We start from the raw sequence: 13,062 nt of genomic DNA on the forward strand, positions 1-13,062 counted from the left end.
TGTCTTATGCCCAAGGATCAAACATTTACTAGTCTGGTGACCACTTCTTATTTCAGAACTTACTCATCAACTTGCTTATCAAGTACTAGAAAAATTCTGAGCAGAGCTGGTTTTCTAAAGTTAGAAACTTTAAGGGTGAAGAATCAAATTTGTAGGTAGTCAAAAGATTATGTACTTTGTTAGATGAGCTATGATATTGCTTGCTAATGTGTGTTTTCCTTTTGATTTTAGCCATGGATGTATAAGGAACATTATAGACTTCTTTGAATTCAGATGCTGTGGTCTTTTTCGGCCTGTTATTGTGGACTGGACAAGGCAGTATACAATAGAATATGACCAAACTTCAGGATCAGGCTACCAGCTAGTGTAGCACCACCTTCATCCTGTGAGCATATCATCCTGAGTGGTGCCTGAAAAAATTTTCTCTCTCTCTCAACTCCGCATCCCTTGAAGAGTAGCATGCTATGTGTAGGGCTGATGATGAATCATAAAGGTACCTTCTCTTCATCGGAATTTTATTAACAAAAGTAAAGTGGACAGAATAAACTGCCAAATCTGATAAGGAAGAGGAGGAAGATCAAAAAGGGATTTTAACAGTTCTTAACATGAGAATTATTCATGACAACATATTCACAGCATTTGTTATCGGGTTTTTTTATTTAAGGTCTTTCACAATGGAGCATGAGATTATTGAAGTATTGACATAAGTAGTTATATTGTGATGAGCAGAACAATTTGTATCCCAATATCAATAATTCCACTGAAACAAGAATCTAGAATATAAAACTAAATTTCATGATACAGAGTTCACTGACCTCTATGTTGTAGTTCCTGTAATGTGATTTTTTAAATACAGATTTTCTGTAGTAAGATGTACATTGAAAAATGTGCTTTTCAGTACTGTTATAAACATCCTATGGTGGGGATCCCCTGTAACATGTTAAGTTATAGCAGTAGGGCACATCAGGTAATGTTGAGTAAAAATATGTTGCCCATGTTTTTTGGTGATTGTTTTTGCCACCGGTTAGTGGTACAACTAAATTCTTGTAATAACCCTGTTCTGAAATAATGTAGTCTGAAACAAATAACTGCGCCAGTAAGGAAAGCTTTTCTGTCAAAGTTAAAGCCCTGCCTAAATGCATGATACACCTGTAAAATTAGTTTACAGTATATAATGTTCAGGGAAAACAGTGGGGGAAAAATAATTTTTTTTGAATTGTATAAGCAACTTAAAAACTAGCAATGTTTTAGTATTAGGTTTGGTCCTCATACAGTACAGTGTAGTGTATTTGGAGACACTTTGGAAGATAAATTACATGGGGGATACCACAGATGTAAAAGCAAACGTCTCAGTTATAAAAAGACAAGATGGTTTTAAATCGAATGCAATTGGAGAAGAAGAACCCAGAGTTGCCTGAAATGCTTATTTAATTTGGATGTGAAATAATGGAGCCCAAATTTAACAAAAACAAAAAATTACCCCATAATGGTATATGTGCACAGAAAATGCAGAGCAGTGTTCTGAAGTGGTGTATTGGCCCGTGGAAATTGCCCTTAATTTCTATTTTTAAGTTCTCATGCTACAGATATGTTTGGAAGGTAAGGAATGATCTGAAAATGCATTCCAAAGGGGCTTTTCTTGAATGTGATGCACTGATTTTTGTTATGGTGTTTTCATATACTCATAGTGAATTGTTCACTGCTTCCTTAACTATTGTTTACAGAGAGACTGAGAATCAGTTTAGTTCTCTTCTAAGTGCTGTAGCAACCCAGTGGTTCAAGGAACCTGTGAGGGGAGTCTGGGGAGGGTCCTGAAAGCAGATGTATGAGACCAGTGTAAAGAATGTGTATCTGTATATAAATAATTTATCAAATAGTTTTCTCTCTGTGAGTGTGTGTTTAGTGTATTTAAAGCTGCTCATTTTCATTTTATTCAACCAAAAAAGTATAGGAAGATATCTAATGAGCTTTTAGTGATGTTAAATATTGCTGTTAATAGGCATTATGCCCTGCAAATTCACTGCATGTTTGATGCTTGGCAAAATTAGCGTTTTCTGTAATACGCAGATTACAGGTAATAAAGCAATCTAGTGGTATTCCCGGCCCTTGCCTTAGTAGGAGGAACAGTGAAACTGTAAGTAGTTGATGTTCAGTATTTGCAAGTAAGCAATTTTTCTGTAGTTGTTCATTGATCTCAAGAGACACCCACTTAGTTTGCAAGTACCAGATATCAGGATTTACAGAAGTGCAGCATTAGAGTCCTTGAATGTTTAATACTGGAAAAATCAGTGTTGTCTTGGACATTTTTAACAGGAGAAGTTTGGGTATAGGGGTGAAGAAGCTTTGGCTACTGTTGTCAGACAAAATTTGTAATCCTAACAAAAACATGCTCTATTTCTGTGAAAACAGTGACTTCTGTTATTCATATATTTTTCTAATCAGAAAAAAGCATGAAAGCTTTACACTACGGTTTGTTTTAATCACCAGTGATGTTCTGCATATTTGTTCATTCATTTCTTTTTTCACGTTTTAGTTGGGAGTTGGTTGAACTTGAGGAGCTTCAATACACTTCATAAAATATCACCCAGCCACCAGAAGAGCAGTTCAGTGCATGATGCAAGTCTTGGTCATATTTGTCCAGTAGTATTAAATGCCATGAATTGCATCATGCACTCCATGTCAAAAATGTTTGCAAAAGAAGAGATGATCTTTGGTAGCAAATAGCAAGTTCTGCACTATTTACATGTCAGTAGCTCTCTGGTGACAGATTTGTTGAGACCTGCAGAATCTGAGCGATAGTAGGTAGTTGTGAAAATTAATATGCATATATGGATTTGGGATGTATGAAGCTTCCAGTGCAAAATGTAACTTGTCTTGAGTTAACACTGAATTGTTGATGTGAAATCATAAAGCAAGCGGGGGGGGCCAACTATGCAGCATTTTTTCTGTCAAGTTATCAAACTTAAAATTCACTTGTTGAACCAAAACTGCATTGCTTCTGAAACTTAAGCTGATCCAGACCAACAGCAGATGACAGCAACTTAATCTGACATAGGTAGAATAAATAGGAATTTTTTCTTGGCCCTAAACATATGCTGTTTCTTTGCAGGTTTTTGTATTCTTTGATGTCCACCAGATTTTTTTTTTCAATTAATGTGTAAAACAGCATCACTACATTTTAAGCTGTGGATTTTTTGTATATTATTTATAACTGTGCCAAGTATTATTTTAATACTGTCGAGATCTTGATGTGTATTACATTGTGAACAAAAAAAAATCTGTAAAATGTTTAATAAACTAGTTCTCCTTACATAAATTAAATCTGTTAAATTTTGTAAGTTATTAATCAAATAAATATTGACTCTTAGATGCAGTGTTTGTATTGACTTGGGGTGTGATTTCATACAGTGTAGTTTGTGTCCAGTTTTAGAAGCCTTTCTGGAACAATGTACAGGCATGAACCCAAATTTGTACAGATGCAAAATCCAATGAGTTACTACAGTGTGGTAAACTACACCTTTGCACTACCAATTAAAGTTAGCATTCACTAATTAAATATTCCTGTCTTTTGAGTGAAGCATGCTGGTAAGGTAACATTTCTTAAGGGAGAACTCCATCTAGGGGATGTTTCATGTGGCCTAATGTATTTATATAATGACATTTAAGTTATTCTAAGGATCAGCCAGACATCTACATAGGGCTAGGATGTGTCACCAAGATTTCTGCTTCTGGGTGGCACTTGCAGGAGACAGACTACCTTGTCTGGTCATTGCTAAAGGTTAGAGTAGAAACAAGGTAACAATCCAAGTTTGAATCTAATCAGGACATTTATAACCAGCAATATGTATTAAAGTGTAAGGCTAGGACTTAGGAGCATATCTAAAGGGAAGAAAAAAGTGGTTTTTACTGAGTCTTGTTTTGGTATTGACATTGAGAATTGGTGATGATGTTCTCCCCTTCCTCAAGCAGTATTCCTGGTGAGGCTGTGTCCAGGCTGACCACCCTTTGGCTTGTCAGGAGAAGACTTTTGACCTGTGCTGAAGATCTCCATCCAAGATTTGCAGTGCTCCATCAGAGGAATTGCTGTGCCTCGGAGTCCTGATGATTTGAAAGCGGGTTCCTGGGTTTGGGGTTTTTTGAAAAGAAGCCAGTCCTCTGCACCCTCATTACACCTTGACTTGAGTTCAGTGCCTTGCACCTCCCATTAGCTGCCTTTTAGTAAAATCAGACTTTCTTGCTATGAAAGCAATGTCGATGATATGAGTAGCAGGACTGAGAGTTTTTCCTAGGCTGTGATGTTGTTTGCTGCCTCACTCCCACCTGAAATGTGCTGTTCCAGAGTTACTGTTGTCTTTTTCAGCTCTAATCTTTCCTGCTCTGTGAACTGGACAAGCTCTTGGGTCACTGAGCTGGCTTGTTTTTCCTACTATCCACATGGTTCCTTTATAACCTGTACAAAATGCTCTTTGTGTATTATTTTGAGTAGTACATATTTTTCTAATTAGGCTTTTGGCTTGAACTGCTTCATTGCCTCAGACCACGGTCATAGATGTTACTTGCAACTGCTTTAGACCATGCTGACACACTTGCTTAATGTTTCATTGCAGCAGTCCCAGTTATATGCGTTGTGAAGGGTTCTTTTATCCCAAAAAAGTATCAGCTTGCTTCTCAAACCAGACAATAGTTTCAAAGTTCTTTGTTATTTTAATCTGACTTCTTAATCTGCAGCTGTCTTGGTGGAGTATTCCTGCACTATAAGTTCTGTGCATAACAGTACCTCAATACCAGAGCACACACAGCCCCCCAGAATATTATGGTTTGGTTTTCATTTACTAGAGACTCTGTGCCAGAGACAGGCAGCCATTTAGCACACAGGTATCCCTTATCTAACACTTGCAGAGCTATGTCACTGTACAGAGCAGTAGATTAAGACTTAATACTTTTGTGCAGCAAGCAGCTTTTTGCCTTGCACAAGCATATATTATGGTGTGATACTGGAGGAGAGTTATTCAGCTCTGAAGGCCATGACTGTGTATGTCCAGCTTTCAGCAGAGCTGTGCATCAACTCTATAAAGCATCATTCTTCCACCCCTGAAGGACTCAGCAACACTCCCCTCACTTTTACTGCTGACAAAGTAGGCAATACTTTATTTAGGGTATATCAACAAGCAAAGCTTTATTGAATTGATACTCAGTATTAAAAGTGTTACAGTGTGATACACAAGGTAAAGAAAAAAGCAGTGTGTGTATTTGTTTTTAAAATCATTGGCTGAAGGTACACTACAGTAACTATTATCTGTTTCACAGTAGTTAGTAACATTTAGGAAATTCTCGTTCCTTCTAGCATGATCTCAGCAGAGCTGGAAGGTGTTTTTAGCCCTCTCACTGGGCGTGAACGAGGGCACCTGCTCCCTGGCCATACCCAAATCCCTTGGGGCCAAAGTTCTTCGCATAACAACCTGTGAGAAAGATGAACACGCAGTAGCTGAGTCTTCTGCCACATTAATTAAGAACAGCACTGTCTAGGCTAAGCCTCTCAGCGGCTTCTCCTTAGTCACTAGAATATGCCCCTGGGAAGCAACACTTGGAAATATTTTGTTAAGCTGCATAACTAACAGGACTGAACTCAGTAGTCAGGACCATTCAGTCTGTGTAGCTCCCAGCCCACTCTGTAAGAGCAATTCACAGGTCGGGTCTGTGGCTTGGTATCTGTTAAGGCATTTGTTGTCATCAAACCACTCTGTGGATCAAGTTTATATCCACAACCACTCAAGAAAGCAGAGCATGATACTTACTGCCTTGTTTCCTTACTCCGATGAGGCACAGAGCAAGGCTGCTGCTGCATTGCTCAGTATGTGATGTTTTACTTGATGCAGATGTCAACTACATCAGCAGCTTCAGTAATATCTATTTCATTTTTTACTCTATTCCTATGACTTACAGAGCACTTCCATGTGAACATGAGCCTGAAAGTTTCTTATATCAACAATATATTGACCATTTGTCCTTGCAAGGCATCTTGAACCACAAATAAATGGTCTTCACTTCTTTTCTCACCTTTACAATAGATCTCTCCCTCTTTTTCAGTTAGGGTTGTAGATTCTAGGCTTTTGCCACACTTGGCACATCGGAAGCAGTTCTTGTGCCATGGCTAGAGAAAAAATAAAGTAGATAGTATTAATACACAGGATGCCCAAGTTGGCATTGGGCATATCACATTACCTGGAGATATCTGCATCACTATTGATTAGAGACTGGTGCAGTGAAAACTAGCTGAAGTGCACCAGTAACAGACAAGAGCATCTGCGTTTCTGTGAACAGCACAAAGACCCAGATTCCACCCAGCATCCTGCTCAGAGCAGCATTATGAAAGGTTTGGGCTTGCTGTGATCAATTCAGAGCACATCTTGGCTCTCCATAACAAGTGAGTCAGACAGCTGGCAGACTGACATGCAGTTTAACATGGTATTTTCAGAAACCATCCCCCTTTAGATGAAACATTCAGCCTCTCTCACAAGTTGCACACTTCAAGATTGTTTCCTCCTCTGGGTGAGAGGGGCTTATGTCATTTGCTTCAAGTGTCTAGCATGAGACAATATTAAATCTTCACCTCTAAAATCTAAGGTGATCACTCATCACCCAGCATTTCAAGTGCTTTTTTTTTCAATTAAGTTGATTGATTTTACTATTTCCAGTGCAAAGAAATGCAATTTTAAGGTAACTGCCCTGCAGTTGGTTCCCTGCTGGGACTGACATAACACACCTTGCTCAATTTAAAGTCCATGTAGCAGGTACAAAACAGCACATGCAGTTCCTTACCTTTCCAGCTCCTATTACTTTCTCTGCTGCATAAACAGAATCACCACACCTAGAGCATTTCTCTGTCCCTCCAAACTTCTGAGCAAACTTGGAAGGGTTTGGATTTGTGGTGGGCCGGTGCGGAGAAGGTGTGCTGAAAGAAACAGGACATTTGTTTTCTCTATGGTTTCACTAAATGATCTCTTGCTCTACTTAGCAAAATGTACAGACCAGCATCCAGCACATGGTACAGAATACAGTACTGCTGCAAAACTGGCGAAGTAAGTTACCAGCAAGGCTATCCAATTACGCTTGGCAGGGAGAAAACCAAAGCCACAACAACAAAAAGAGAAAGGTCTTGCTTTAAAGGATAAAAAGAAGCTACTGTAAGGGCTATTTTCCTAAAGACCCTTCCCCTTTTCACTTAACTAGAAGGGCTGAACTCCATCAGAACATAGATTTTTCAGCTAGTAAACTACAAATAATTCTTTTAAGTTCCTGTCCACTGATTATAATCAGGAACCTGAATGAATCACTGAACCTGGCTGGAGAGCATACATCATATAAACGTTAAGCAATAATTTGGGAACTTGGATGAAGCAAGTTTTGAGACATACCTCAGCTCTGCTTTACAGCAATAACTTAATCAGATTAGGAATGCTTACTATTTAATGTGACTTTTGATTTTGGCTATAATTAAGCACAAATGGTTCTTAATTTGCTAGTTAAAAATTCATTCTGCTTGTAGCGCCAGATTCTCAGCTGTTCAAATCCATCCCTGCAAGAGCCTGTTGAAAATCGCCATTTCCAGCTTATTTAGGAGAGCAATGTTAGACCCACAGTCACCTCTGTGAGCTCATGCAATGCCATCAGCAGCTCCATAATCCAATCCCCTATGGCTCATTCATAAGATGAGTGTATCCCTGCTTGCACTAACTCCTGCCTCTACTGTTCCGACTCACACAGTCACCAGTGGGAGCTTTGTGCAATGCAGGTTCAATGCCCTGCATTCAACTAGACCGGGGTATTTTGCAGCATTTCTATTCCAAACATGAACATAAACAAAATCCAGCCTGAAAGGCTCCTCTGAAAATAGTACTGAAGGACAAGGACCATGCACCCCCCAACTCAGTTCACTCACCTCTCAGGCTTGATGCCTAGTCTCTCTCCCCTGTCCATGTTCAGTGTGCCTGCCCCTTGGCCATATCCATAACCTTTTGGGCCATACTTTTTCCCATAGCAAGATTTGCAGTAAACTTCAGCATCATGAATTGCTACAGTTGTGCTGTCCAAGTTTTTCCGGCAGACCACTGGAGGTAAAAAAAAAAAGTTAAACTGCCTTAAGGGACTATTTCCATCAGCACACATAGTAAGCCAAAAATCAAGTGAGAAGTGATGTTATGGTTTTCTCTGTCCAAAATTCTTCCCATTAGGCAGTGGGACCACCAGAGATTAGAGATGCTGTTTGAATTCGTGAATTATGCTTAGCCCCATAAAGGGCTCTATTCCCTCCCACCTCTTCATGACCCTGACATTTAAAGCCTGGAAACTTGCCGTGGTTTGATGAACAAGGCTGCTCAGAAACCCAGAGAGGGCAGTCAACAGATTCCCTTGACAGATGCCATACAGCATGAAGCAAAAGCCTATCAGTACAGAAGAGCCCCTGCCCTGCTCTTTTAACCAGGGTGGGGCTGGGAAAAAACCCAATCTTTCAAGGTTTCCCCCCTCCCTAGTACTGCTTCAGGGCAGAGCTGGGGCTGGTTCACAGCTGTCACTGGAGGGGCTGTGCTTTTCTGGCATTCCTAAATTGTCCTTCAGCACAATGCAAGTCCTCTACTCAAGGTTACAGTAGAAGGGAGAACAATTTCCTTCTTAAACCTCCTTTTGTAAGCCAAATGGTATGCTCTTTCCATCTGCAACAGCATTATGCCCATGAAAAAGAATTTGGGGAGAAAAAAAGAAACGCCTTCATGAATTTTTTGTTTAAAGATTTTAATGTCTGCAAAACACTGGATGACTTTTGCTTATGGCAATCATTAGTTCCAAGGTTCTTTTTATAAGACACTGATATCCAGTAAGTAAATCAATTAATGCATGTTTGTTAAGTCTACAGACTTTAACCCCAGCAGAAGCGTGCATTAAGGAAAACCATGTATTCAGACACACTAGAGCCATTGTTTGACTGCAAGTTCCAGGTTTCTTTTAATAGTAACTCCCATAAAAGGCTGAAAATGAGGCAGCCAAGGCATCTAATCTTTGTTTTTGTGTCCACTGTAGAGCTCAAGGAAAGGAGTGTAGGTGTGCCGAGGCTCTCAATGCCAGCACAGCACACCAAGGTTAGACAGCGGACTTAACAGCAAACTTGTTTGAGAGGCCCAGCTGTAACTGCAGCCAATATAAGAAGGCTAAACCCTAGCTCTGCCCGTATGTATTAATCACCAACAAGTGGGGCAAAACAGTACCTCATGTTTGCAATAAGGTAAAATTCTCTGATTCAGACAGAGAGGCTGGCTGCTTGCAAAGCAGGAGCCTCCGATTCACAGAGACCCTTTGTTCCCCTCATCTAAGCAGAGGTATTTTCAGCAGAGAAAGAGATTTTCAATGCCTCACTGGGCTTGTTGGTTGGACTGGAAAATAATGCTTTGGACTCCTTTCATCTGAAATAAACCACAGGCCTCCGTGCCAAGAAAGTTTAGGCTTTTGGCTGTGCTAAAGCATCAACAAGTCCGCTGTGCTCGTCTGTACTGCTGTCCTGGTCTGCACAGGACTCCAGGGCAGCAGTTTGATAACTGTTCCTTGAGCTTCTGCCAGCCCTAGGACCATGGGGAGAAGCCCAGCTGAGCTCAGATCAGTGCAAACAAGGCTCTGCCACTGGGCTTCCTCCTCTGCATGAACAACACTTAAGCCAGGTTTTCAGCCTCAGGATCCCTTGGACTCCTGAAGAAAAGGCTGGCAAGAGTGCAAATGGATGTGCTTTGCTCTGAGACATACATCCCCACCCCCGATATGACAAAACCTCTTCAGGAGGTGAGCTCTTCCCTCAGGACTGCCAAGCCCAGGAAGCACTTGGGGAAGCAGGAATCATGATGGACAAAGTCACCTCTGGCCACTGCCATCCCCAGTGTCTGGGACACCTCCTGTGGACCAGCCCCTTGCTGCTGTGACCTCACAGCTATGGCAGGAGAGATTTTGGAGGAGAATACTTACTGCAGAGGAAGCAGCACCGGTGGAAGCTCCTCCCATCACACTGCACCTCCTCAGCGTGGTAGACGGTGCGTCCACAGGCACCACATTTGTTGCCACCTCCCCAGTTCGGCATGGTGGTTCTGTGTGCCCAGCCAGGCTGGAGGGGAAAGGGGAGACATTTATTAAATGCAGTGTCCTCCATCACCCTGACCCCAGGACAGCTGGGCTTACAGGCTCCTTTAAAACAGATCTGTGAAGCTTGTGTGGCATCAGAGCACAACCCTGTAATTTCATCAACTGCTTAAAAACATAACCTTCCACTGTGTGAAAAATTTTTGGGACCAGTTCAACTTCCCAGCTCTTCAGATGCCAGACCAGACTTAAAGGCTTAGGCAGGCTCTCTACGGCTATTTGTAAAAGCAGACGAACTGGCAAGGGGAACAGAGACCACTGCTGCTGAACAACAAGAAAAACAGACACAGTCTTCACAAGCCATGTCCTCTGTCCCTGCCTGGGGATTTTGAAAATTATATAAATTGGATATGCACAAATTACAGTTTCATGCACAAGAGCTTTACTGTACCTGGAACGAGTGCCCCCCCAGATGGTTATGATTTCAGTTTCTATGCTTCATTAATGCTGGGCCTCTTGTCTGATAGAAGCAAACCAACTGTGCCAACAATGGCATTTTGTTTTACTGCAGGGCCTGTCATTTGGGATGTGGTACAAGCCAAAGCTCATGTCACCAGAAAACCACTTATTAGGGTTGTAGGAACATTCTGAACTCCTTTGAGATCACACCTGCACTTCAAAGAAGTTTAAGGGGAACTATTTTCCAGGGACTCCACCCCTGTTACATGAACTGCACCTTTACCAGGCTGGTTTATCAACCAAACCAAACTGCTCAAGTAGCCACAGTTGATTTAAAAGGAAATTAAACCCCCTCTCATGTATTAGTTGCAATGGACACTCAGAAAACTCTGGGGACAGGCATCTCATCCACTGTGTCAATCTGTAGCCTTGGGAACAATCTCTTTCATTAAGCCAGAAGCAGTAGTTGTCCCATCTCAAACTGATCTGCTCCCTCCCCAACTCCCCTGCACTCTCTGTCACCAGCAGCAGCGGTTCTCCCCCAGCTCGAAGAGAAGCTCCTCCGGCTCCTCCTATTAACTGTCTGGGGTTAAAGCTCCAAAACGGAGCCCTGCCCATCACCATCGGGATGTCTGGGGCTTTCCTCCCGCCAACACCACCGTGAGCTAACACAGCTGTGTTTGCTGAAGGCTCATCTCGCTGTCAGCCCTGAACTGCCCTTGGCTTGTGACTGCTGTTTAAGGCTGGTTTGCTCTCCTGCAGCTCAGCACCACCACCTCTCACCAGCATAGAGTCCAACAGCAGCCAGACAGGGAGGGTTACTGCCTCCATGAGCTTACCCCGGCAGAGCTGCTCAGCAGTCATCACCCAGTGCTCCTTACTGATCCTCATTTCACACGTGGTTTTTGGACGAGGACCATGGTCTGCCCACTGGAAGCCCAAAGGGCACCTCCTATCACTCTACCCCACCAGCAAGAGCATTCCCTCCCTGCAGGGTTCCCACAGCAGCACTGCAGCACAGGTCAATTATCAGGGAGGGAGGCTGGGAAGGAATTTCTTGAGAGCTTCTGACTTTTCTCTGCAAAACTCACTTTCAGTTACCCTGAGAAGCTCTCCTAGGCCTGACAAGAAGATACACACATCATCCCCACACAAAGCCCACAGCCTGCTGCCTTCCGTTAACTCTGCACTCATCCCTCTGAACCAGAAGCAGAGGACTACCGATCTCCAGTTGCCTCTCTCATCAGCAGAGAGGAACTGGAAGTGCCACCCCAGGGAGCCAGAGAGGAGCACTTTGCTTCAAGAGCTCCTTTCTCTAAGGGGCTCTTCTCCCAATGTGTGGGGCAGGCCTCAGTGCAGAGCGAGCTGCCTGCACCTCAGGCAAGGCAGAGCAGACTCGCAAATCACAACTGAGAGCAGCAGTTTTGGCTAAGCCCGAATTACATGTCACATCTTGCTTGGTAAAACAAGCCTCCCACCCCAGCAGCATGAGCAGCAGTTCAGCAGTTTTAGGGATGCAAGGTAGGATGAGTGGTTCCCAAGTAAGACATGCTGCCAGGTAGCTGCTACAAAACCTTTGTCCGAGACAAGCAGCCAGCCATTCATGGCATGTGGGAAAATAAGATTAGTTTATTAACCTAAATTGGGGCACCTTAGCTACATTCCTAAGCAACAGCTTAGGAAACTTCCTCAGAGTGGCTGAGCAGTGCCATTTGCACACTGACACCAATTACTGAGATACTCTTTGTTTAATATTTCCATGGGATTAGCATCATTACTGCTCCATGGTTTAGCACTAATACCCTGACCTAGCTCATAAAATAAGTTTTATGACATTTCCCACTTTGCTTTTGTCATTCTTGGCACAACTGTACAGTCTAAAATTAAGATTCCATTTCTTTTATCCAAGTACTTGGCTGTGCTACTGCACAGCAGCTGACATCAATCACAGCAAAGAGCGTCCTTAGTTAAAGAGAATATAGACTGCACAACACTTTGGAAAAGGAATGCATGGACTGGAAAAGAAAAAAAAAAGAAAAAAAAAAAAAAGAAAATGAGAAGAGATTCCTTTCCACTCTGTGTGCTTTCCAAAATGTAAATTGTATTTGGTACAAGAACTACTTCAGTCTTTTCCTCTTATCATCACCATGCTCATGTTCTATTGTGCATTTACATGAGCCCACATAATTTTAATCGTTTCGTTAGCAAACAATAATTTAGTTTTCATGCACACTAGAGCTGAGGACCTGAATCAGGTTTCCCCAACTTTGCCCCAGATTTCACAGGCAATATTGGGCAACACAGGGTGCAGCTACACCCTTTCTTCCCCAAGAGAGACAGAATACTAGACGACCCGACAGCCATTAGCTAACTCAAAACTTCTGATAAGGGCTTTGGAATTCATTAAATGAAAAATAAAAAGGAACTGAAGTTGGTACCTGTCAAGGGTCAAGATAACCGTATTCTCTTCCAGAGAAGAGAATACCT

General features: G+C 42.1%; 2 protein-coding genes across 2 annotated transcripts in view; one reads left to right on the forward strand and one right to left on the reverse strand.

Moving 5' to 3' along the window:
- The window catches only part of ZDHHC17 (zinc finger DHHC-type palmitoyltransferase 17), a 64,911-nt gene extending 61,544 nt beyond the window's left edge, over positions 1-3,367 (forward strand). Inside the window, exon 17 of the mRNA XM_068190263.1 lies at positions 232-3,367. Coding sequence (XP_068046364.1) covers positions 232-370 — 139 coding nt within the window. The 3' untranslated portion in view covers positions 371-3,367. The remainder of the gene's footprint in view (positions 1-231) is intronic.
- Positions 3,368-5,157: 1,790 nt separating this feature from the next.
- On the reverse strand, positions 5,158-10,162 carry CSRP2 (cysteine and glycine rich protein 2). Its single transcript, XM_068190269.1, has 5 exons — positions 10,006-10,162; positions 7,940-8,108; positions 6,820-6,952; positions 6,058-6,151; positions 5,158-5,459 (listed from the first exon to the last, which is right to left on the reverse strand). The coding sequence occupies exons 1-5, from the start codon at positions 10,115-10,117 to the stop codon at positions 5,383-5,385; spliced, it is 585 nt and encodes a 194-aa protein (XP_068046370.1). The 5' UTR covers positions 10,118-10,162; the 3' UTR covers positions 5,158-5,382.
- Positions 10,163-13,062: the final 2,900 nt, after the last annotated feature.

This window comes from Anomalospiza imberbis, chromosome 5 (assembly GCF_031753505.1).
Source record: "Anomalospiza imberbis isolate Cuckoo-Finch-1a 21T00152 chromosome 5, ASM3175350v1, whole genome shotgun sequence".
NCBI classification, from domain to species: domain Eukaryota; kingdom Metazoa; phylum Chordata; class Aves; order Passeriformes; family Viduidae; genus Anomalospiza; species Anomalospiza imberbis.